This window comes from Clavelina lepadiformis, chromosome 6 (assembly GCF_947623445.1).
Source record: "Clavelina lepadiformis chromosome 6, kaClaLepa1.1, whole genome shotgun sequence".
NCBI lineage: Eukaryota > Metazoa > Chordata > Ascidiacea > Aplousobranchia > Clavelinidae > Clavelina > Clavelina lepadiformis.
In genome coordinates, this window is record NC_135245.1 from 17826311 (window position 1) to 17853241 (window position 26931).

At 35.2% G+C, this 26931-nt stretch overlaps 4 protein-coding genes across 5 annotated transcripts; 1 reads left to right on the forward strand and 3 right to left on the reverse strand.

Annotated features, from left to right (window-relative positions):
- Positions 1–382: 382 nt before the first annotated feature.
- LOC143462526 (type-2 angiotensin II receptor-like) lies at positions 383–11999 on the reverse strand. Of its 2 annotated transcripts, XM_076960730.1 has the most exons (4): positions 11981–11999; positions 2861–3974; positions 1444–1571; positions 383–1331 (listed from the first exon to the last, which is right to left on the reverse strand). In XM_076960730.1, exons 2-3 carry the CDS (start codon positions 3884–3886, stop codon positions 1488–1490), a joined length of 1110 nt encoding a protein of 369 aa, XP_076816845.1. In that variant the 5' UTR covers positions 3887–3974; positions 11981–11999; the 3' UTR covers positions 383–1331; positions 1444–1487. The 2 variants fall into 2 exon arrangements, with proteins under 2 accessions (XP_076816845.1, XP_076816844.1); XM_076960729.1 differs by lacking the exon at positions 11981–11999 and having other exon boundaries at positions 2861–6396.
- Positions 12000–19189: 7190 nt separating this feature from the next.
- On the reverse strand, positions 19190–20694 carry LOC143463394 (type-2 angiotensin II receptor-like). Its single transcript, XM_076961863.1, has 2 exons — positions 20231–20694; positions 19190–19963 (listed from the first exon to the last, which is right to left on the reverse strand). The coding sequence occupies exons 1-2, from the start codon at positions 20657–20659 to the stop codon at positions 19595–19597; spliced, it is 798 nt and encodes a 265-aa protein (XP_076817978.1). The 5' UTR covers positions 20660–20694; the 3' UTR covers positions 19190–19594.
- A 1275-nt stretch (positions 20695–21969) lies between these two features.
- On the forward strand, positions 21970–23471 carry LOC143463264 (retinoschisin-like). Its single transcript, XM_076961706.1, has 5 exons — positions 21970–22278; positions 22394–22438; positions 22575–22727; positions 22849–23018; positions 23155–23471. The coding sequence occupies exons 1-5, from the start codon at positions 22026–22028 to the stop codon at positions 23293–23295; spliced, it is 762 nt and encodes a 253-aa protein (XP_076817821.1). The 5' UTR covers positions 21970–22025; the 3' UTR covers positions 23296–23471.
- A 1487-nt stretch (positions 23472–24958) lies between these two features.
- Positions 24959–26391, reverse strand: LOC143463267 (uncharacterized). Its single transcript, XM_076961709.1, has 3 exons — positions 26095–26391; positions 25752–25987; positions 24959–25263 (listed from the first exon to the last, which is right to left on the reverse strand). The coding sequence occupies exons 1-3, from the start codon at positions 26324–26326 to the stop codon at positions 25054–25056; spliced, it is 678 nt and encodes a 225-aa protein (XP_076817824.1). The 5' UTR covers positions 26327–26391; the 3' UTR covers positions 24959–25053.
- Between the last annotated feature and the right edge of the window lie 540 nt (positions 26392–26931).

The window sequence follows — 26931 nt, forward strand, 5'->3', positions numbered from 1 at the left end:
TGTGAGTTTCATCAGCTCCCTTTTCCGCTGTGAGTCGTTTCCACGGACGATTGTATTTCTGTATTTTTGATTTTCCCCCAACTGCTCAATCTCTCGTTTTCTATTCTCTCGTTTTCTACTCGTTAAGTGTTATAACGATTTACTATTGATTTTTGCAAACCATTGTACAGTCTCACCAAATTGATGGGATTTTGTTAATTTGTTGACTATTTCTGCAGTCGTACTACTCGTCTTCTTTTTAAACACGCACGGCATTAAACCGTTGTTAGTGCGAAAATGTTTACAATACAAATTTTCTCGTTCGCCCAAGTATAAATTTGTTATTTTTAGGCATTTTTTGAACACATAAATTTCTGATAACTTAAATCTTACGACGCATTAATGAGCAAAGCAAACTTTTTTATTAGCTAAATGACACAGCTCACGTTGACAAAGCGATATGCAAAGTTTTAAAATCAGTAACTTACTGCAGATGGAAATGTTATAGTAAAGCATCTTAAATAAGTTTATTGCAAACCACAAAAAACCGTTACATTTGAAAACTGATTACAGCAATTATTATAGGCGGTGCTGGCCTTAGCAAGCGAAAAAGTCAATGCAAGAACCGATGGCGGGGCATCGTATCGAATTAAAGCAATAACAATAATTTTATAAATCAAACATCAACTCTTTAAAAGTCATTTTTCATCTAAGCTTTGCTTCGTGAAATACTTTCTTCAAAAACATTCATTCTCTTCCGAAAACAAAAAAAGCGTTGTGATTTTCGCAAAAATTCAGCTAAATTGTCATTTTAGTGTTAGTACTAAGCAGTGAGGGCCCCGAAAAGCCTGGGCCCCAGAGCAGTCGCATTGGCCAAACGCTGGCCCTGATGTTAGGTCATCGACATCACTTGATAAATAAAAGAGTCTTTATGAAACTTCGAATCAATTGTAGGATTAAAAGTCGCAAGTAAAGTTTGGGAAAAGTTGTTGATACATCGACAAAAAACAACAACACAATGCAAAAACCTGGTGTTGCCAGCGGTTTGCTTTACATTTAAAGAAATAAGAGAACATGAAATCATACGAAATACTCAGTACTGCCTTCAACTTATCAAAAGCGGTGGAGCTGTAAACTTCTGTTCATGGTTAAGTTATTTCATTATTCAGTGAGATCCGAATGTGTTATGTTTATGACGGCAAACTCGTAAGTGACACGACAATATTTAACACAAAAGTTTTTCTTCAGTATGAATCCATTTTTTAATTAAAATCGTATATTTACTGTCTTTGGTTATTTCTTCGTCCTTTGCTGCTGCCATATAGCCGTTGGTCACATGCCAATGAAAGGATCTTTTAAACAAAATACTTGCAAAAAGACTTGGAATATTTTATTTTATACACTTAAGCGACATAATCAAAGTATATACTTCTGACAACTTCCTTTTGATTATGACTGAATTACCTTGGGGATTAATGTCCATGGGATGTCACTGCGGAGCACTCATTTCAACAACCATTGCATGAAATATATCTGTTGGTCATGAACTCGCCGGGTTCTTTAACTTTGTCTTTCCCGCTTGTTGGCGCAGGCTGCACAAACACCGTGTCATTTATACAGAGACCATAAATTTTTACCTTAATTTAAGTTGAATTGTGAAATAGAAAACTCTCACAAAGCAGCCGCATATAGGTTTTTGTTCGCGAAAATAGTTTCGAGATTTCGCAAGCGCAAAAATATTTTCTTACTTTGGTAAAATTTTGAGATAATAAATAATTAGTTTTAAATTTAACGCATAGTTATTTAAACGTAAAATGCAATAAAGGTACCTGTACCGAATAAGGCCCACCTAACACTTTTTTGAAAATAACTCAAGAACCATAAATGAGAATAGACTGAAAAATCGTATTCTATTAGTGAGGGTATATGACTACAACATATTAAAACCACAATACCTGACAACCCCCATAAAATTTTTATAAAGAAATTAAAAATTCCAAAAAATGGGCCTTATTAGGAGCCTATGCTCCTAATAAGGCCCACCAATTTTGTGAGTATTTTGATTCAAAACATAGTAATAGACAACATATAACATTATTAGAAATTTCACATTTTAAGTTGTACAAACATTTAAAAATATTCCACTAGGCGCATCAAAGTAACTGCAACAATTTGCCAACTGATGACTGGAACCACTCTTGATGTCCATGGACATCAATTAGCCAAGCATCTTGTATGGGCCTTATTAGGCGCATGTGGCATCCACGAAAAAAATGTCACATTTTTATCATCAGAAAAATTTTAGCAAAATAAAATGCATTATCCTTTTCAATACTAAGTTGGTTGTTACATGAAAACTTCAGCCGGCTGACAACAGTTCATTTAACCGGCCAAATTCTCACTTACTTTTTTTCTAAATTAACAAAACCACCTTAACTGCAAATATCAAATTTTTGTTGTGCTCTAGCGAATCGGTTGATCACGTGACAAGGATGAAATCTGGTAAACCATCATGAATTTATATTAGTTTTTATGTAGGGACAAAATCTTTCATTTATTTGCACGGATTTGCGAAATATGAGCAATGGGCCTTATTAGGGACCGGGCCTTATTCGGTACAGGTACCTTATACATATATATAATGTTCAAACATAACCTCGGTTTAAAGCAACGTTTTGAAAGATGTTCCTCGCATTTATCCATGAAAAAATTAAACCAAATTTCATAGACATCGCCACATTCGCACAGAGCTCGTATTAAGTGATTATTTTGTGCCATTTAAGAGCACGTTTTATACACATGTTCTTCTCATATAATAGTTAATCTCAAAAGTGCAATAGTATACATAGGAAAGGAGTCTTTCAAATACAACATTGCATACTTGTCGCAACTTTCCCGTTTTGATTTCCCCGTCCATTTGCGAGTGATAGCTGGGCATGTGTGCACGGCCTACTGCTTGCGAATATCGGATTCTAGATTGTGGCGTCGGCGGGCCCGAATGACGACAACACTTGAAGTTTTCGGTAAAATTTGTCGATGTAAAAGCGTAGGCAAATGGATTGACGCAGCTGTTTGTCCAAGCCACGCACAGGGTAAAGGGATAAAACGTATTAAAAAACTGCTTTGAAAAAGGTATCAGCTTCCACCAGCCTCCAAGCGCATCATAAAAAGCCATTAACGAAGCAGGAAACCAGCAGATGAAAAAAGCGCTTATTATTAAGACCGCCAGCCTTGCAATTCTGTCTTTTCTGTTTTTTTTCGCAATCATATGTTTTCTGAGATAGCACACGATGCGAATATAGCAGAGGCAAATCACTATCATAGGAATGATAAATCCAACCGTAGCTTTCAGCAACTGAAGAAAACCCATGATAGCTTCTTTGCATGGGGATGGCGGTAAATTGAATGTACACAGACTAACCGTAATGTTTTGGTCCGTCAAATTGCTTGTGACATTGACTGATGTAGTGTTGATCATCTGGTAACAAAAACGTGGCAAACACAGCATAAAAGAGACAAACCAAATCCCCGGGCACACGTAGCGCGGAGCTCTCCTCGCTTTTATCTGCAGGACTTGTGCGGCGTGAACAACTGCGATCCATCGGTCAATGCTTATTGCTGTCAGGAAGAATACACTGGCGTACAAATTCACGGATGTGAACGCCCCTGCAGCCTTGCAAACAACGAGTCCAAACTCCCAATCCATACGGTTAAGGTAATAATGCCCCCAAAAAGGAGCAGTGCAAATATTAAGCATATCGGCCAGTGCGAGATTGAAGAAGTAGATCGTAGGTGCCGTCCATTGAGATCTATCTCGCAAGAGTTTGATTAGGACAATACCGTTTCCGACAAATCCTACTGCAGAAAGAGTAAAGAAAAATATGCCCAACGCCACGTGACTTTCCATGGTAAGCCGAAGTAACCCCAGCGACAACGTTTTTGTCAAGGAATAGTTTCTCTTTAAATAAAGCAAATCTACTTTTTACGAAACAAATCTGCAAAAGAAGAGAAATTACGTTTCATCACCTATAGCCTCATGTAGACCAACTTTATAATTACAAAAAAAGCAAGTATATGGTAAATAGTAATCTTCAACAGCATGCTAATTACTGCACTGGCAGCATATGTTAATTGTTACTTAGATCTGTACCGTTTATTTTGGTATTTTTTCTGCAAAAGACCGGTATTTAAAGGCCGTAATCATTGATGCAAAGCTGTACTTTTCTCTTTGTCATGAGCAAATTTATGCATTTTTTTACGTTTTACATTTTTTGATTAATAACTACACCATCGTGTTGATTGCACATTTAACAGACTTCATCACGTTAAACTTATAGAAGATAGAGTAATTGGTGGATTTAAAAAACGATTCGTAAGTTGCAATCACGTGATGTTTTGCATGACAACGAGCCTCGCTGCCATGATGGAGGCAACCTCCGTTAGTAACGCACGAATAATCTTCCCTAAAGCGATATTGACAATAATCAACGTTTGCTAGCTGGTTATAACTGTGGTTTTTTTGTTAAGCTACGTTGGATATTTTTTCGAGAGTACAAATTATTGGACAATTTTGACTCATCCACATGCATACAAATTGATTTTAGCTTTTAAGCTTGCATAGTTTTTTGTTCTTCTGATGAAAACATGCACGGGTGAACAGCATGTGTAAACACTCGTTTGCAACGTTAAGTTTGTTGCGTACAACCAACTTGCAACTTGCATGTTTGCAAGTTTTAAATCTTCATTTTCAAATACGCATGTGTTCATTGAGGCAGACATTTGGGTATCAGGCTTTTCAGTAATCACAACAAGTATTCTATTAATGCACATTTCCTGTAAATAAGTCCCAACATATAAATGCTCGAAAACATGAGCAATTTGGTCCATATCCACCAGCCAACGTCGGCAAGTTAAGTTAAATTTAACTGCAACCACAAAACCAAGCTATAAAAGTTTCGTCATGAAAAACCTTTAACTGTCAATTTTACTGATAAAACTGTATGATTTTATGCCAGAAAACTAAACCTGCAAAATGCGCATGAACTATACATTAGACCAGGGATGTCCAACCTTTTATTATAGTGGGCCGCATTGTCACTTGAAATAATTGAATGGGCCGCAAAACCTATTAAATTTCAAGAAAAATGGGTACATGAAGTACATACTTTTGTAGTGAAAATGACTAGCGGGCCGCACAAAAATCTCAGGTGGGCCGCACTGTGGCCCGCGGGCGGCAGGTTGGATATCCCTGCATTAGACCAACCACACCATTAATGTCTTTCGTTGCATTTGTTTTATATCGATGACGAGTAAAGTAAAGTAAAATGTAGTTGTAGCACTTATTTTCTGCCTGTCTATTGTCGGTATAAGTGGAATTCTGTCCAGGTTCGTTTATCCGAATTCACGGCTAAAACTGGAAAGTAGTTGACAGATATTTAATGACGTTAATAAATTACAAAATGTTAACACTTTAGGTAGCCAAGAAAAACTGGTCTAGGCGTAAGAGTATTTGAGTTTTATAAGCGTATCAATCAGCTTACTGTAGTACAGGGTATTCCGGTAATGATAAAATGAAATGATCTATAAGGACTGAACGAGAATTGATAGACTATTTTAGCTTATGACTGCATCAACCTACACTTAACCTAAACAAAGTAAGCTATTCTGCAAAACTTTTAACATAAAAGCGGCGTAGTATTATTTCTATACGATATTATGGTACGTCAATCCATTGTTAAATACAACAGTTACCGTATATGTATATGTACCGTACATGTTACCGTACAACAGTTATTACACCCATATAACTCACGATACACCAACCAACTACGGTCACCCAGGCCTCTGCTTTCTGTTCTGACCTACGGTTGTCCTGCAACATGGCTGAAAGTGAAGTTATGACGTCAATTACAAGCCATGAATAAGTAATCCTATCGGTTAATGCAAATAAACACATTCTGCACTAAGCTTTGAACTCGACTAAACCACAACGCTGTTTTCGTCCGTGTCCTTGTCTAGAAAACATGTAAAATCTGCTTGGCTCTATGTCGCAAGGTTCCTAACACAAGCAAAAAACATGTTTCTGTCCGTGATTTGTCAGTTCGACTCGAATCACCATTTTCAAGACATTCTCACAACGTTTGCAGCGTTTGAAAACATCATTGTTTTGTTTTAATGCTTTTGTTTAAAAGGGTCGGATTTATAGCTAAAGCAACCTCCAAAATGCTGGAAATATACTCGTGTCTTCGTGTTATTTCAATGCAGTGCTCCCTCGATTATCCGGTCAAGTTGAGATAATGATTTTAGAAGTTTAAACATACTCGCAAAATAAATGGTAATTGAATTCTGATATACAAGAGACAAAACAATTCATTCGCGTTGTACGTTGCCTTTCGAACAGGGAGTCAGGTCAAAAGTTTTAAGTACATTATAAAATTGTAGAGTATCATTTTAAATGCAGTTTTTAACGATGAACTGCAAGTACAATAACATTAATGAGAATAGGCTAAATCAAGCGCTCTGTATACCTAAAGCTGTAGGAGGCTTCATAGTTTGTTTGTGAACGAGGTACGAATAATCGAGGAAGCACTGTATTAAGTTATAAACAAAACCATAGCAATTATAAGATTACATGAAACGATGTCGCTTTTATAATTCTTGTACTTAACTAGAAACGGAAACAAGTGAAACAGCAAATATTACAGTTTTTCAAAAAAAATGCATGAAAAACAAAGCCGAACAAAAGATACGTTGCTAGGAAACCTGAATCCTATGAATGCATTACGTCCAAAAAAATTCAAAAAAATTCAAAAAAAAAATTTTCGCAAAACTCTCAGTGCAACTCTTTTTTCTTCTTTAAAGTAGATAAGTTTTTTTAGGCAGTGGCAAATGCACTGACAACAAAGGTATCACTGAAATGGTGAAAATTCCCTGTAAGCTATACTTGTAGAGTCTAAACCCAATCGTGACGTCAGACAGTAGTTCTTTGCAGAAAGCCTTTAACTATATAAGCAGTACTTAACGATTAGGCTTGATTTTGCAAACTACACAAACTAAATCGCTTTCAAAAACTTTTAAATCAAATAAAGAGTAAGAAATAAATAAATTAACGGTTGTCTAACGGAACTTTATATAGTTCTACTTCTCCGGTGAAACACCTTTCTGTTTTTCGTATACTCTGATAGTCCAGTTTCTAAAACTTTACATCCTGTATTTGAACTCCTGTCTTTGTATTAAATTAAACTTAGATCTGCAACGTCAGAGTCTTTATGCATAACGCAAAAGTAAAAAAAGAAAACAGTTGATTTATTAATCGGATATTCATTACGAGAAGCCTAATCCATCGGCAGGAAATATCTTTGCACGCCTCATACAGAAGATTAACATATTACCACCACATGAAATATCTTCTCTTTCTCCCCGATCAAAATCAAATAAGTTGGCTTGTTAATCTTAAGCACTGTTGATGTTATCTTTTAAAGTACATTTGTACAACGTTCAGTGGATACAGATAATATAACGCAAAATATTCAACATTATTGTTCAGTTTTGACTCCGGTTTTGCAAATTCTAACGCGTGACGTCAAGGCTGACGTACAGTGAAATCATCAACTTAAAACTATACCAAACTCTGATTACACTAAAATTCTGTTCGTTTTACGATATTTACTGCACGTGTGCAGGTTCAAAATAAATAGCAAGTACATTACCAATCTAACGTTAGTGGAAGCCCGCTGCCTAAATCCTTACTAAGGTTTACCGCATTTTTCTGATACAGGGTGTTATACTATTTATATCGTAAGCTCCATTCACGCGGCATGCAGGGCGTCGCGGAGACGCGTTACATAATATTGCGGTTTCTAATTTTGAATCAGGCTGGGTTGGCATCTTAATTCAATCCATGATATGTAAAATGACACTGAAAATAGAAGAACACGTTCAAGGTGACATAGTGTGTTGTGCAGAAAGGCTATGACTTAATCCCGGAAGGACCGACTTCAAATTTACGTCAAAGAACCTGGTGGAGTATAGGCCTGTATCGTACTAAACACTGCGCCGGTCTAGGCTATTGTCTTGATGCGGGAGTTTAAACAGAAAGCTGGGTTAATAAAAGTTTTGTTGTCAATAAAGAATGCCTGCGAACGTTATAAATGGTGTAAGACAGGTGTAACAATAAGCAACAGCCTAGACCGGACAGCACTGAACTGCTTAAACCACTAGTCGTAACATGAGCTAATCAGATTATGGACGTATATTTGTAGGCGAATGTGGAATAATTTAATTGAAAATAGATCCGTTCTCGGTAAAGATTACATGTTAAGATGCATCTGGTTAGCTTTCCATTAACAACGCTAATTTCATTAAAAAGTAATCTAAGTACTGACTGAGTGTCAAAAGTGCAGAGTATTTGGGTTTACTGTTGTTGGCTTTGCAGTGAGCTGTAATATACAGTAAGAGCTCTAACCAACAATTTAATAAAAATATTGAGTTTATCCGGAGTGAAAGTTTCAAAATTTAAAACTGAGGTTGTCAAAGTCAATCGGATTCTTTTGATAGAAATCATATACTATAGAACCGAGCTGCTAAAACTTTTAAGTGTTTCGGCCACATTGCACAATTCTTGTGCCTTGACAAGAGGCCAGGAGCAATTAAGTCTAAAAGCAAGTTAGGCCTAGTCTTAAATCAAAAGAAATTGTCAGTAAATATACTGGAGAAACCCTTTTTTAATAATATGAAGAGGTTAAGCAGTTTTTGCTGTACATAACTGGCAAAAAAAGCAAATTCATTATTAATTACAACTGAGATGGCGGCTCTTATTGCGTCACACTAGTAAAAGAATGTGCATGACTCATTACTAGGGCCAGTTTTTGTTGCATTAAAAATCGTAAGAAATTTGCATTTATTTTTAGCAAAAAGTGCGGTAAAAGTTGAATTTATGCCCAAGCATTTTAAACGACAGTGCTTTACTCAAGCGATCTATTTACATACAATGGTAAATATTTCCTAAACATTATCTGGGGAGAAATGGCGATCTTTTGCCAACAGTTTGCATAGCAAGCTAAAACTTCGTTCCACAGTGCATGAAGTTGCTTGGCAATTTAACAATTTGGCAAGATTTCTGGACTGATATTTGGCCGGTTCATTTCTATGATTACTTTAAGGTCAGTATTCAGTTCGAATCGGTGATCCAAATACAATTTTGCATAATACTTGATAAAAGTTGCAGTAAAAAGTTGAATGTAAAAAAGAAATAAGTTGCAAAAAGTTGCAATATAAAATTCCTGAAAACAGCCTAAAACATCGTACTACATAAAATTTGAGTATTTTGGAAGTTGTAAAAAAATTGCAAAAGTTAGAAAAACTTGCCCTACTCATGAGTTTTAAGTATAAGATTGGTTTAAGTATATAAATTGTTTCTAACTTGTTAACTTGTTTATGGACTTGCCTCTCACTAAGCTTAAGCTTACGAAATATCGCGTTATTAATCGCGTTATTATAAACCTTTAAGTAGCACCAAAATAAAATCTTCTATAGTTCATTAACAGTATTGTGGCTCTTACCGAACGTAATGAAATTAAGCGCTCAATTGCAGAAGAAAACAACGAACACTTACGATCTGTTTCCGCTTTACCGCCAGTGTGCGTAACTACAACAGTAAAAGCGTGTAATGAATAGAACACCTCTGCATGGTTTTGTAAATAGGATGCGATGAACCTGTTCACGCGATTTATCCTTAGTTTGAACTGAAGTCTTCCCCTGTTGTAGCGATAACGTAAGAATAATTCATTAATCGTATTCATAAACAAATAATTGCACAATATCCGTAGGAAGACGAATACCCCTGATTTGCTATTATCCTCCGAATCTATTCTGGTCCGTGTTCGTAGTGGTACACCCCTTGCCAACAGCTTACCAATATTATTAAGGCTGGCCATTCATCGTTTTGCTCGAAATTGCTTTAGTCTGCGAACCTAACCTTTACACAGAGTTGTCTACACAAAGGCTACTTGCCATTAAGCATGGTGAACACTTACTCACTGACAAACACTTTCACACGCTACTGCTAGAAATGCAAATGATGCTAATGAGTAATTATTATGTACTGTATGCTGATTTGCAACAATTTTCGACACAGTCGTTACATTATGCCCTCGTAACCTAGTGATTATATACTGTCATACTGATCACTATGGCTGCAATTCAATAAAATAATACTCTTTATCTTTGCCAGTGCAAAGCAATGAAAAAGTTGCATGAAGGCTGATATAATTACTATCTAACCGCAAAGTGGTTGCATTTTATGTGATTTTAACTGAAGGATAGTAACATTTATTGCTCTAAAATGTTTGCTTTTTCTCCGGATTAACATATAGACATGTGCTACAAGGTAACCAAAAGCTTATACTTTACAATGAGTAATTATTTGAAAAGATTTACAGTCATTTGATTGATCGAACAGCTGATTTTACGTCATCTCTTGGTGGGCTTAACTTGACAATAAAAACCTATGTTATTTACTTCACGACAATTTTTTGATTATCTTGCCTTGTTGAAGTCAATTTGGCCGTCAAACAAGTTTTCTGGTATATAGCAGTTGATTTAATGCAATTTAATGATTTAATTGTGACTAAACTGTAGCCACGCGGGGCGTTGTTAAAGGTATAGGGGTTAAGTTAGGAGACAGGGTATACAAAAATTTGAATTTAGCTGTTTGTGGTTTGGATAAAATTATAGATCTCAATTAGATTGCTATTTAAGTGATATTTAGTTAAGGTTATACTGTTTAAGATAACAAAAAACCTGACAAAAAGCTTCCAGCTTTTTATTATAGCTCGATCTAGTTTCAGACATTCTTTTTCATGTTTTTTCTTGAAGGGTAATTGACATTTTTTCCCTGACATATTTTCGGATTGCACAAATGCTTTTACTGGCAAAAACGGCTGAAGAGAACTTGCAGACAATTTTTAAATTTTCAAACATAAACGATAATTTCGCATACTTGACACATCCCTTTCATAAGTTCAGTTTGAAAAAAAAATTTCATTTTGAACCAAAAAATTATGCCAAAAAGTGGGCATGGGTTTTACACTATTTCTTTTTCAAAATAGCAAAGCATTATATACTGATACAACAACATAACTGGTATTTGTCAAGTTTTAGCCTACATGATTTTAGTCGCATTGATAAAGAAAGCTTTGTGTTTTCATTTTTTAAATATGTAAATTTTAAATAAAGTTTTTAAATATTTGAAATGCCGCGATATAAGCTTCAATTGTATTAGTGAGCCATGAATAATATAAATGTTTGATAACCCATTATAATGGTTTGATACCCATTATACCCATTTGATACCCATTATAGACCGAAACGTATATTGAATAGAGTTGCTGGCTAGATGTAACACTCCCTATATCCTCAATCCACGTAATCTAAGTAAATAAAATATTATTGCAGTTAGGGGACCTGCATAACATTTAATTGTATTAACCCTTTTTAGGCTAAAAGCAGATCGGAATTTTTGACGTCATATCTTTATAATTCAACTTTTCACAGTAAACTGACTGCTATATAGCCTACTGTTGTACTGTCGATATATTGTACACATTGCTGCATGGTCCACAAGGATAAAAGTTTGCTTCCTTCGGCCATCGGGAAATATCTCAGCACAACTTTCTTATCCTCTTACTTTTGTGTTTTCATCATCGCTTTATTTGTTACCGAAGCGTTTTTTGAGATGCTGTCAAACTTGTTAGCTAGGTTCTTGCTGCGAAATGTATGCAAAGCGACTCATACAAGCAAGCCATGTCATTTCACTGCATCGCTTAAATTATGATAATTGTTAAGTTGCCTACTTAAGCTATACACTTAGTTGTTCAACCGTGCGAACGAAACATCACGCAGAAAAAAGTCTCACGAAAATTAGGTGCAATTTTAAATCGATTCTCATTAACGGCGAATGTATTTCTAAAGTCAACGCTATTTACATTAATACTAATATTACCTTTCTCCAACACTGTCCAGCGATATAAAGTCAGCCTACATTTTGACATCTTTTCTTCCTGTGGGTTTGCTTGCACCAATAATAAAGTAAAATCAAACTTATTTAAAATTTAATTACACGCTTCCACAAGAAAAAAAAGTCAAAGTAAAATTTATGGTATTCTTTTTGCAACACATATAATCCAATGTTGACTAAATAGCTGAAAAAAGCATATCTTTTTCTTCAAGATCAACTTATTACCGTAGTAACATGGCTTGCCAGTTCATGAACGGCGCATTCTAACTGATTCACTTGTGTATATTCACATAGGCCTTTTAAAGTGGAAGCTTTAAAATTGAATTGGGTAAATGATATGCCCTTTAAATTTGGTAATAACAATTTAGTTTTAAACAACTTAATCCGCCGATGTGGTTTTGGACTATTTGAAGCTGCCAAAGAAGTTTTAAGCTTATTATGAGATAGAACGCCAACTCGAGAAAAACAAACCTTTTTGTCTAAAACTAAATCTTCCCTTCGTATTCTCTGTTTAAACTATGGTAAAAAGTCGTGGTATTTTTCGTGAATATTTTTTTGTTGAACTATTACGTCATACATTTGACTATTATGTGAATAACGTAAAATAAGCTTGAAAAATCGAATTTAAATCACGTTTCATTATCTTTTTTTCATACAACTTTTAGACATAAATACTGAAAGACATTTTAATCATTGGACTCCATGCAGATGAGAAGTTTTCAAAGCGCCTCAGGCGAAGTTAACATTTCATAATCGGTTATTTCTTTTGCTATGTCATAGCATCAAACCAAAAGTCGAGAGGGCCAATATATTGTCTTGTTGTTAATAGTCACGGGTAAAACCTTTAAACCAGGAATTTCTAAACTTTTTTTGATCCCATTTACCTTGTGGATATTTTTATCGAACTTCGTGTACCCCAGTTAAAAATAAGAAAATAAAACCGAAGTTTCAATGCGTTTTAGCAAAGATTTCATTGAGTATCTTGTTTACTGGCCCAAGCATTTGATATATTAATTGTGGCATAAATGCCTATTATAGGCTCGGCCGCAAGAAACGAGAGAATTCAGATGTGCGCGTGCAATAGTGTCCTACGGAGACGAGAACCTGAATTGGATGTGCGTGATATTTGTTATTTTGCCGACGTTTTAGATCGAAATATTTTCAAACTCTGAGGCTATTAATTCCACCGAAGGCTTGATGATTTTTGTAAAACTTGCTTAATTGCTTAGTATTCAATTACACCGCACTTAAACTTTGGTTTATCTTTGGACCTTTGCGAAGCATTAAAGAAGCTACCAGAATGTAAGACGACCAAGTCTCATGTAACACGAGTATACTCTTCCGTTTTAAGAGCGACTTATTCTGACAATAACATGCATCGGCTGGTAAGGTATGGTCTTCATCTAAGGAGTAGGGATGTGCCGCGAGGAAAACTATTTAGGTTTGTGTTGTCACAGTTATAATGTAGATCGAAGGATATCACTTCCACATCTATATTTGCATTAGTATTAAACAGTATAGGTTTATCATTATGTTGCACAATTTTGTTTTTAACATAAAGCAATTGCCAAACAAGTTGCCGATATGTAAATAAATATCGATTAAAATCCTAAATTAGTTTGGTAAAAAAAACTTTTTTTAAAAAGAATGCTTTCCCTACTAAAGCTAAGCCTCCCCAATTGTAATTTCCCATCAAAGTCTATAAATCAAGAAAGCTAATCTAATTGGCACAATGCCATTGATATTCGGGTTCGACAGAGTTAATGTTCGTATGGAATCGAAGTTTCCACTTCGGTAATATTCGGTGAACCTATTAAGGTTTTCGATTTGTATCGAAACATTCTTGGTATGTTATTACGCGGCCTAGTATTATACGCTATTTTGTATTACAGAGGCAAAACAATGCAGTAGAATATAATTGTAGCTTGTAAAGTGACTTAGTTTGCTGATATTCCACTTGTCTTTGACAATAATAACTCGGTTTCAAGAAATATTGTCTGACGATGTCGTTATGAAAAACTTTAAGCTGTTAGACAGAATTTATGTTAAAATACCGCACTTATTCGAGAACAACAGATTCGTTTAACTAAATGTAAACATTTTTCACTTCATTCCATATTCTCTACACCAATCTTGCCTTTTAAGAACATAACATTAACGTGACGAATACATGAACCAAGATAACTGAATTTAAGCAATTAAAAACTTAAACATGACAAGCTGTTGTTTTTTGTATCGCGAAAATTATACAAGGGGAATTAAAACGTTCTTAGAAAATTTAAATTGTTCAAATTCCAACAAATCATAAATACTCTTTAGCATGTTGTGTATGGTGTATAGCTTGTCTCCTGTGTTATTAGTGTTATTTTTATTCAGGGGCGTTAACACAAAAGTATGCTACTGTAATTGTTTAATAACTTTACTTTAAAAGTGGAGGTCTTACGCAACACAATGGCAACACAAGCTTCACTCGTTATTGACCTCTTGCGGCTGTTAAGATTGCTTAGAAAAACATGCTATGGTTTTTTTGTTATAGGTCCCTGTACGCAAGCCCAGTTTTATTTTGCTGACGTATTTCTAAATGATTATTGGAAAACTGATAATTAATCATCAATGACTTCAATTTCCTAGAAAAATAGCCCTTGCACTTAATTGAAGGAGGGCTGCAAGCTCAATCGACTTTTATTTGACTTGATGTTCGAGCACGCAAAGTTTTTACGAGTCCAAAGTTCAGGTTTGGTTTATGTCGATTGATTTGGCACAATTTACGCCAATTGCATTGGCATAATTAACTATACTTTGAGTTCGATTTTACCTAAATGTCAAGTTTTTTTTTCATCAATCTTGGAAGCTTGTTGTACAATAACGCAAGCAGCAAAAATTGCTGACATTTCTTTATTGCAATTGTTTTAACAATCTACTCAACTTGATCGATTTTTTAGAGCGCTTTTAGGAATTTTTACCTTTCGAGTTCAATTTCGGCAAAATGGTGGAGTTATTTCGAGTTCTAGTTGGCAAACCTTATTGAAATTTGAAAGTATCCCAATTCTCAATATGCGCTACACCTTAAAAGGGAACACTTGCTTGGCATTCCAATAACATATTAACTTTCTTAAAAGCCATTTTTCGATTCTAAGTGTCGTAATGCCACTCACCAATCTCTCTATACACTGACCATAGCATGCTCTTTCAACTCTGACTTCACCATACGTCAGCACACGATTACAATACTGACATTTTCACAAAGTTATTTCTATCACATGCATATATCATTAGTTCATTACGTATGATTATGAATAACGTTACATACGCTACGGGAGTGTTGTCTTCGATCCAGAAATTCACGTTGTGTTACCTGGGTCGGCTTGCTTACGGATCTGACCAAAATACATTTTCTGTTACCAGCTGCATTTCAGGAAAAATAAAATCTTTCGAATATTCAATTAAATTAACTCATTGAATGCGCTTTACTTAGTCTCCAGCTACGGTAAACCTTAAAATGTTTACATCGTCGTACAGCGTTCACAAGTTGACCAAGCGCTTGCAACATCAATCATTTGACAAATCATTAACATTAATCTTCTTCTCGTTCTCATTATAAAGGAGTTGCAGATATTTGGCAAATGAACCAGCGTCCTATTTTACGTTCATTTGATCTCAATAATAGACAAATCTTGACACATCAAAAGATCGGATTCATTGATTTCATGTCGGTTCATTTTTTGCCTTGTCTACCTGAAGTCATTTAGCTTCAGCACGAGCATTCTGGTTTAACACTGTTTTATACTCATTATCTTACATCAACAACTATACCTCAAACACAACTAACACCTCAAAATTTCTTTTTGTTGAGGCATATGCACTGTACGTGTTTCTGTTTTTTCGATTTTGCAAGCGCGAATGGTTTAAACTTTTCGCTTGACAGGTTTTAATTCCTTTCAGCCATGATGATGATAAATGGCTGGTTTATTTTAGTTCACTTCTTCCCGCCAATACTGTGGATTATATTGCGAGGTGATGATGTTATTTTTCTTTTCCATTCAAACTCAAATTGACATTTAAACTATGTTTACTCGGTGTAAGAGTGACGCCAACTTCCTTGGAAATGTGCCATAGTTACTGTCAGTTCCATGGCCACTTGGTAATCTTGGTTTAACCTATGTTGCCCGATTTGCTCCCTTTCTTTAACTCGTGAAAACGTAGCAGTAGACCTAAACTTGTCTAGCTTTAAAGTATGACACTCTGATAGCAGCCTACAACAATGTTCCATGTACGGTCAAAATCAAGTTATATGTATATCCATCACTGCTAACACCACAATAGATCGATTACTAATGAAATGATTGCCATGTGATAATGATGATGATGTCATAATGACTACCAAATGATGGTTTACTAAATTTCGTATTGAAATATAATCTTGGTTCGCTATAACACATTTGGCGACATGTAAGATCAATCATCGCTAACAGGCTGAGGCCAGGTAGATTATACATATTGATATGCTGAGATATTTTAATCAATGTGTTCCTCCTAGGAAATCTTAGGATGCATGATGTTGTCGCGTCATCCCATGTTACAATTGTAACTTACATGTAGAAGTTATATCTAACTACCAAAACATGCAAATGGAATTTCCTGCAGTAACCGAGCTCACGTTAAGCTCAGTCTCAAAGACAATACATGTGCGTTTCAAAAAGCTTCGTCTTACTAACGTTATTTATGCTTTATGTCACCAGTAAACTACTATATTGTATCACTAGCAAACCGAGTTTGAATTGTTATACATGCCTCAAGATCAAACAATAAGTTAAGATTGCCAGAACGGCCTTTTGTATATTCATTGGAATTTAAGTGATATTCAATTAAAATCCCAGGATCCCGACAAACATTTATTGTAGTGCAATTGTAACTCTCTCAGCAAACTACAAAGGTACGACCTGGGATACCCGGACACATCTACCACTGGTTGGTAATCCTTCCTACAAACCAACATTGACATCAAACAACTAAATTTAAAGCTTATTTGTGATCTTCAAGAACAGCACATCACCATAATAACATGTCTTGTCAGAACATGAACACAAAGACCCTGATCAGACAACCTGTTTGTATTTATCTATAAAATCTAAAAGTTTTTAGAAATAGGGTCATGATTAATTGCAAGCTATAGACTATAGAGAGTATCTGTAATGCCACTTAGCTGTGATTAAAATGGTTTAGGTTTAAGTGTTATATTTTAACCATGTGGTTTTGGAAAACTTTAAAACCTGCAGGAAAACATTCAAGCTACGATTAAAGCACACACACTTGAGAAAAACAAAGCCGTTTGACTAAAGGTCGACATATCTGGCTCTGGTCCTTATCATATACATTGCAGCAAACATCACAGCTTAAACACATAATATAGATGACAAAATGTGCAACGATTACCGTGATTTAGCAATTAATAACTTAAACTTGAAGTGTTGTATTTCTTTCGCATTGATGACAAGAACAGAAATTATTTCAAAAGATTCCAAAGAAATCTAAAATTCCAACAAATAAAAAAGCTCAGAATTTTTTCAAAAGTGTGACTTGTTTCCTACTTTAGTGTATTTGAACTTTATGTGTGAAGTGTGAAGCAAAAACACTATTATCAAAGACGAAGCCTCGTCTGACCAACATACATGTATAATGCTAATAAATACATAATTTTAGATCATTCTGGGCTGTTGAAGATGTTTGTAATAAATATGCTTAATTTTGTTACATGAATTTTCTGATTGGTCGTCTAAATCCACAACTGAAATCAGAGAAAGGACAAAAACATTTTACACAAATAAATATATTTTCAACAACTTTCTATGTATGAAGCATTAATATAGAAAAACTTTCTTAGTTTTGTCTTATCTGTCTTACTTATTTTTATCGCATTACTCTTTTAAATGTCATTGTCGGTAAATGTTTTCTAAAATAGTTATTGAAGCGCATTTAAGAAAAATTGAACTGCATTAAAGAATTTGTTTTCAGGTCTGAATACGCGAAACGCAAACAATTGCAATATATTCAAATTTGTAATATACAGTAGTTAGGAATGTATCAACATCATTGCAAAAAATATTATTTTCATCTGAAATTAAAGATATTCATTTGTTATTGAACTATTTATGTTTGCCGCAAGTTATTAATTTCCGAAATCAATATTAATTTCATGCATTTATTTGCAAAAAAACGTATACAAAATCTTATTCTTGAATAGTGATTTTTACTGCTTTTTTCTTTTCCAATGTATTTCTGCTTGGTGCCAATTAGCTGTCATTGTTGTTATTGACTGAAATTGTCAAATTCCAAATTCAAATTTGTCATTTTTAAAAAATCAATCGGAAAACTCAAAAAACGATTTGAAAACTTTTGGTACGACGGACTTGATGCTTATAAACGATAAAAGATCATCAAGGGAATAAAAATAACAATGTTTTGAACCATTTAAAAAATTTTGACATAGGCGAAGACCATGCAAAATACACTGCATAATATCGTGAAAAAGTTACCTATAAGAATAAAACAGACTAAATATGGTCATCTGAAACATTCTGGCTGTAGTTAATCATACTTACATATAATACAAAGACAAAAAATTTTGAAACGGAAATTGTTGTTTTTTTTCAAATCTTTAGAAACTTTGTCATTAAGTTTTTTCATTTACTTTTTGATTTGAAATAAACTTGAAGCTATTTTTTCTTGGAACTATCATCACCTAGCGGACTTTTGTCCTTCCTCTACAAAAGTTAACATTGGAACTCCAGTCCGTTCAACGCTTGAAGGTAAAACTCACAGAAAGACGCAAAAAATCATCGACTGATAAACCGAACTATAATACAAGGTTGTCTCTGTTTATGATAAAAAGCCTAAAATAAACTGCTGAAATTTTTCGAAGTGTCGGTAAAAGCGTAATTTCTCCCGGAACCAAAACTTGCTTCAGATCAAGAAAAGTTGCGAATGACTATAAAACATTTTGATTTCTTTACAAATCCTATCCACGTCCTGCACAAGTTAGTTGCATTAAGTGTTTAGAAATATTATATGGCTCTCACAAAAATACAATTAAAATTATGTAGCTTTCATGGCTCCCTTAACCAAAAAGTTTCCCCACCCCTGCGCTAATCAAACAAATAAATTCCTTCTGTAATTTTGTTATTTGTTTGATATTAGGATTATTCATGAGTTAGCCACAAAGTGAAAATATTCCATACTTATATTTAGTAGTTCATATTGTATCAATTGATAAATGTAACATCAACATTCGGCCAATCACAAATAAATTCATCTTCCAAAACTACATTTTCTAAGCTTTTTTTCCAAACTACACGCCATGTGCATTAAGTTAGTATCAGTTAATTTGATTTATCTATTTCAATGGTTCCTTCAACGCAACGTAAAGGATTCCTCACAAAATTATAAAGAAACGTATATACAATATCTATCATATTCATGTTATATTATATTCATTTCAATGGAATATTATAAATCGTATATATGACAATGATTTTTTAAATCAGTGATATACATGAGAAAGACAGCAAAGGCCACTACAAACCCAAAAACACTGTTTCGAGTTTACTCCAGTTGAGGTGAAGTTGTCTCTTTCAAAACCATGTGATTTGTACGTTTAAACTTTTCCAGGTTTGCCGCAAGGTTCGACCGAAAATCCGATCTGACAAAAGCGTATAGAATGGGGTTAATAGAACTGGTAGCCCACGCCAAGCAAAGTGAGTAAGGATACAAGTTATCAAAACATTCTTTGGAAAACGAAAGCACATGGAAATATGTAGCGAGGCCAGAATAGAAATTTAAGATATTTGCTGGGAACCAGCCAACGAAAAACGTAATGATGATAGCAGTTGATGGTTTGACAACTTTGTCTTGTGCAGTATTTTGACCAAATGCATGTCGCTTGACGTGAATAAAAATTGATAAATAACAAGACTACACCACAGTGATTGGAAAAGCAAATCCAACAAAAAAGAAAACAAAATGCGCAAGGCCTCGAGTAGTGAAATCTCCAGGAGTGGCATAGGAAGGTTGAATGTCACAAATCACGACAAAGTTTTCCGATTCCGATCCGATTCTTTGGGAAGCGTTAAAGCTTTTTGTTGCAGAAAAAGTGCTTCCAGTTCCTTGCGTGTTGTTTGTTCCGTTGACCGGATGATAATATTGGAATGTAGGAGATTTTGCAGGAAGTTTACTAGTTCAAACATCCAACATGAAATGTATGAAAAAACCAAGCCCTATCAGCCAGATGAGACCACAAACCACATTTGTCACTTTGCGGGTTCGAAACCGATCAAGGTTCATAAGCCTTACTACCGCCACCAAACGATCGACGCTCATCGCAACAACAAACATTATGCTACACAGCATGTTTACTGCTGAAATGGAATAAGCAAGTTTGCACATAATTTGACCAGAGAACCAGTTGCCGTTGCTGATAAATAAATGTCCCCAGAACGGTGTGACCAGCATCAAGAGTGCGTCAGCAACGGCGAGGTTGAAAACGTAAGTGATTGATATCGACCAAGAAGACTTCTGACATAAGAGTACACATAAAACTGAAATATTTCCAATCACACCTACAGCGCTGATCACGAAAAGGATGATTCCAGCTAGAAGAGTAGCAGCCATTTTTTTATACTTCACTTAATAAAATCTAAACAAAAATGCGCACACCTGTATAATATACATGATGTCGTAATAATGATAGATGAAAATAAGAATTCACCTAAATTGCCACTACCTGTTATCCTTATCTTTGGCTTGAAGATATTTTATTACGTGTACATTTAAATTTACAATCTACAATACTCCATCGCACTAAATAAAACATTGCTAAATATTATAATGAAATAGTCCTTTTTCTCTTTCGTATAATTAACCCGAAATACTTCCACAGAACCTTTAGTAAATGTTCTAATATTTTCTATTCCACTTTCAACACAAAATGCTCGCTAATTATTCAGCAGCCTGCTTGGAGTTTTGTACAAAGGGTTTTAAGCGAAGTCACTTTGTGATGCATAAAACTACCTGCGTTGTTGTATATACTTTATATAATGATCTCAGCATCCGTTGTATAGAGAATTAGCCATTAATCAAAAGAAACGACGATATGTGTTTTCAAAGTATCTAGCAAAGGTACATCAGCAACGGGCAGAAATTTTTAACCTTTTTTCAGCTTGTAAAAATCAGAAGCACTTGCGTCAAAATCAAAATATGGAAAACATATTATTGATGTAAGCAAGTTTCAGAACTTGACACATTTTTAAATTGAAACGAGAAATGTGTCTTGCTCAACAATATAAAATGATTAAAGTTTCATGATTAGAATAGAAATAACTTATAATGATTAATAACGTAGCTGATTGAACTGTAATGTTTGTATGTCGCAGATCAAAGATATAGGTTACAATATATATGAGACGTCAGTATGAGAATTTACGTAATAGGTTAAAGCCTGTCAATCAGAATTTTCCGCATAAAGTAAACTTAAGCTGAGGGCAAATATTATTCAACTAGCGTAGCTAAAGACGCTCAAAACTGACATTAATGAACATTTTGGGTAAAAACCGCTTTTGTTTTTATCTCTTGTGCACAAGCAAGTCATTGTTCTTAGTCAAAGAACTTGGTACTTGGATATTCTTGGTACTTGGATAAAACCTGAGTATGACGTCAGGCAATGGTGAACTTTCAATCAACCAACTAATTCAATAACACTTTTCCTTTCATTCGTAAACAGTATGACGAACATCTATTTTGAGAAAATATATTTTGCTGTCGGAGACGAATGAGGTTAAGTTGCGCATGTTTTTTAAAACTGACGTCAACAATAGGTTGTATTCATGGTAAAACACAAGCACGAAATGAAAACCTTGAGTAGAAATTAACCACAAAATCTAAGTTGGCGCCAGACAAAACACTATAAATAGTGGTTCGGTTTTCATGACTGCGTTAACTTCAATAAATCGACCTTAAAGTTGAATCGAGAACCGTCAAAATGCTTTCTCTTTCTTGTATGACTTTCGTCCTCGTGGTGCCTCTTATTTCCGGACACTCTGATGAAATTTGTTTGACTCTGAATCGTTGTAATGATGAAACGCGTCAGTCCCCCGAATCAACTCAAGGCCCTCCTGGACGTCGGGGAGCTGTAGGACTTCCGGGACCTGTAGGACCTTCCGGTGAACCTGGGTACTGTGTTGGAAATGAAGACGAAGTGAATGAGCTTCGTGAAGAAATGCGTCAACTAAACGGTAAGATTTTCATTGCCCTTTCAACATTTTCAGCTCAATTTCTAAGAATTATTTTAATAAGAATCTTATTACGTAATAGTCACATGAACTTGAACTTGCATAACAATTTTTTTAGACCAAGTGGCCAAGCTAACATCTATAACACAGCAAATGGACAAAGGTAACGGATATGTTTTAAGCGTCATTGGTACAGTGTTTTAAATCAAAGCCTGGATAATGAAGTGTGACAAAAATCCTGCAATTTTTATAATTACAGTGTAAAATACTAATAAACATAAGAAGGGGCTTATTTTCAGTGACGTTTTGTTCTGTCGGGTTGCGTGACGGTCGTGTGCAAAATGAAGATATAACTGCATCCTCTATCCACAATGAAGCCCATAGTCAGCTTCAGGGGAGACTGGATCATATTCAACAAGCAGGCCATGCGGGAGGTTGGGTGCCTTTACGACGTAAGTTGGTATAATAACGTATTTACTGTTGTTAAAATGTCAAAGAAGTCTTCAAAAAGTAAAGAACTTTTACTCTTAACAATAGACAGTTTGTTTATCGTAACTCGCGTTTTGTTTGCAGTAACCACATCAGGGGAGTGGATTCAGGTTGATTTGCGAACTCCAGCTGCGGTCACAGGAGTTGTTACTCAAGGGAGGTCTGACTATGACGGCTGGGTGACGTCATACAAAGTATCTTATGGAAATTCTACCAACCAAATGCACGTGATGCAACAAAATCGGAGAGACCTTGTGAGAAACGTAACATTTATGAATAGATTTGTTAAAACTATTCAAAAAAGTCTTTGTTTAGTATTCCAATTATGTTTTTTGTATAGATTGCTATAATTACATTACACAAAATTATTTTAATTTTGCTTTGTTGCAGGTGTTTTATGCTTACCCGCAAAATAGTAACACCCACGTGACTAATATGTTTCCTATATCATTAGCAGCAAGATATTGGAGATTGATTGCTCAGACTTGGCATAAGCAAATCGCTTTGCGCTTTGAACTGCTTACATGTTGAACATTTTTTTATTTTTTGTCCCATTTTGATAACAAATATCTACAATTTTTTTAGCAGCGATCATTTGAAAAGTTATCCTTTGATCCTAAATTCAAAGCTTATCAGCATTTACTATTGTATACGGTACATGCATTTGAAAACATTAGGTTTTTCGTAAATATATTACGCTAAACAAATATGGTGCTATATTATTTTATTTACTATTTAAAAGGTCCCATTTTGATCATATTATAGTTTTGTATTTTCAAGTCCCAAGTAACGTGTATAAAAACAAACAGCTGTTTGTGATATAGCTTTGGTGCATGCTGAACATATTTTTGTTTTCTGTGTTACCGTGCTGCTTGCTCTTTGAGATTTATGGTTGACAATTAGTAACCACTCTATTTCATTGGGCACAAAAACTTTGTCATTTGATGACAAAACTGTATAAACTGTAACTGTAACTGTACAAAACAAATACAATTAGACGTCCAAATTAGCATTGTTGTGTAGTTAAATTATATGATTTAAATGATAATGATGTATATGATTTCTTGTCGCCCAATACTTCAAATGTCTTACACCATAAATATTTTATAAACACTTGATTCCAGACTCGTGGTAATTCTCTTTCTGTTACACTCACACACACACACACACACACACACACGTATATACATAGGTTTGCCGTCATTCGTAGCTGTTTTGTCTGTCTGTTTGAGTGATTATTTCTTTCTAGCCGTTTAATATAAAAAGTTTGAATAAATCCGTGTGCATTTTGTACATCCAGGATAGGGAGGAACTCAGGCTTTGCTGTCTGAAGGGCATCCTTTTAGGAGATTAGTATTTCTAATTTTACTGATTACTTTCAGTGCTCTATTCGTTTATTAAATGGTTTGAAGGTGCCTTTGTGAGTGATCATATCGTAATTTTTACGAGCTAACATATATAAAAGCATAAAAATTCCTCAAAGTTCTGTGTTAAATTGCATCACGATTGTGCAAATTATGGTTTTGGTGAAACTGTATATTATAAAAGCGACACTATATGTATAAAGTTCACATGATTTAAGCATTTGAACTTAAAGATTTCAGTACTAAGCACTTCGATAACGTGCTTTTGCCACACTAATATGCACCTATATGTAGTGGCTTTCGGGCTCATATCATTCATTTCTACATGAAGATTCTTTATAATATTTGAGGATGTTTACACGACTCATGTTTTCATTAATACTGTTTTGAAGTATCTTAATAATAATAATAACTACTTTGCCGCCTTACTTTCTCCAAACTAATCGAATCCTATATATTTTCAATGCTATATTTCAGTGGTACTTAACCCCTGTGTCGCGACCCAAGCATGGGTTGCGGGGCCTTCGAGAATGGGGCGCAACTGGGTCCTGGCTATGACACTGACTGTGGATATTTCTATGTCATTTATTGCTATTAGGTCACCACTTGGGTCGACACCGCTCCCACAGATACGATTTTGGGTCGCGGCAAAAAAGATCAAGAACCACGGTTATTTATACGTAATGTATACTTCACCTAAAAATATGGAAATTTCGCTTCCGTTGCAAAAAAATTATTTTTTTTGAAATTATACCTTTAACGCGTGTTTGCCCTGCTTGAGGATGAAGATGACAACTTCAATGTCAAAGTAATAGTTTAATTGGCAGCAATTCGGTATAGGCTTTTTATTTCATGCAATTTGCAATGAAAATTGTATAATACATTGCAAAGCATATAAAGCATCACATATATTTTCTTTCTAAAGTTAGAAAGAAGTGTTGGCATAACTGCAAAGAGGAACACCCCTTGTGCTAGGCGCAGCATTGAAAATCCCGGTTTTGAATCTAGCAATGAGCCCCACTTCGATCATGACATGCGTGCGAGTAGCATGTGAGTTGGGGTAATTGGGGAACCAGCGTTTGGTCATGATTCTCGTTCCTGTTGACGATGATGTCAATTCTTTCTGGGGATACCCCTAAAAAAACATTAACAGTCCTGTATTTTACTTGATTACTTGTCGTACGAATGCAACTATAAATTAAAAGCCCATTGCAATATTAAAACTGTACTACTTTGTTTGCACATCCACCAAATATTAAACAAGCTGTTTGTCATTCAGTAAAAACGATACAAGTTACTACTGCGAGGAAATTTCCGGCACGAAAGGCTTCGCTGCCGATGATATTGTCAACTACTGCTGCCCATAAAGAGTTTAAAGATTAGTAGAATGCTTTTGGCATATACCCCTCACGCCGGTCGTGCCGCAAAGAGCTTCCCTTTCTGTGACATTAGTTTTAGGCCAAACTCGCGCAAGGTTTAAATATGCCAATAAACTTAACTTTTGGTGTCTTTAAATCATTACAAAATTCAAGTCTGTAAAACTTTTGTTTTTAAATGCTATTTATATCTTTTACAATATGTTATTTGGTAGTATATTGCTTACTACAGAAAACGTTTAACAACCTCATATGTCATTCCCAACCAAACATCGACGAGATCGGAACGATGAGAGAATTCACCCCATGTCCGGTTGATGTAATTCACCGCAAGGTCAAACATTCTATCCGATGTTATTTCAGCCAAGCTTGCGTTTTTCTCCGCGCATAATTTAACTGCTTCTGCGTAGTCTACTCCCGCTCCATTCAAATAAGCCAACTTAATGCAAGAGTTATGATACTTGACCCCACCAATGCAAGAATCTGAACATAAAAGTTTTTTTATATAGGCTACTATTTCAACCAGCAATATTACGCTTATTAAAAGTATGTTCGTTAGGAAATCTCAGTGCTGCTTCCACGTTTCAAACCTTGTATCTGACTTCTTAGTTCTTCAATGTCGTGCAAGTCACATCGACCGGGTTGTCCGACGTTACCGACCGGTCCAGGCAAGCCCCGAGGACCGCGTCGTCCCGGAGGGCCCTGGATCATTTCCCGAGAATTGAAGTCATCCTGAGCACGAGAAAGCGAGAGGCATATTTCGTTTGACTGACCCCTAATTTCAGGAAGAGAAATCACACAGAGTAGCAGTACAAAGAGCATTTTAAATTGTTTGGCTGGGCCTATTATATATGTGTTAAAATCTGCAAAAGTAGAAACATCTATATAGTCTACTTCAAATCAGTTTCAAGAAATTTCCTTATATCTCCCGAGAAATATTTGCCTGAACCGTTCTTATAGATGTCAATTCATAATTCTGTTGACTTCCACCGCCTACCGTGCACTTACAGTAGATGTGGCCTCTGTAATAAATTTAAACTATTTATCCTAAATCTTTGGGAAAATTCACACGTATGAGTCAGTGCAGAAAACTAAATTCAACTGATTAATGTGTCAACAGGGAAAAGTTCTTGTAAGTCGAATTCCTTTACACATGTTAAAGCACATGTATGTAGTGTTTACTTCAAGTTGCAACTCGTCATTGGGATCGAATGTCTGCCTTCTCAATTGACGGCGCATAGAAGATCGTTGTACTGTGCCTTTCTCTTGACATAATTTGTGTTAACTTCCTTGTAACCTGAATGTGTATATTATAACGCAACCTTGTAAGAAGTAATTAACTGAGAAAATATAACTCGACTTAGTAGTCAAAAACAAGCAAAACAAGGTTTCATAACACAGTATAGTATGTCACATATAAGCTGCGT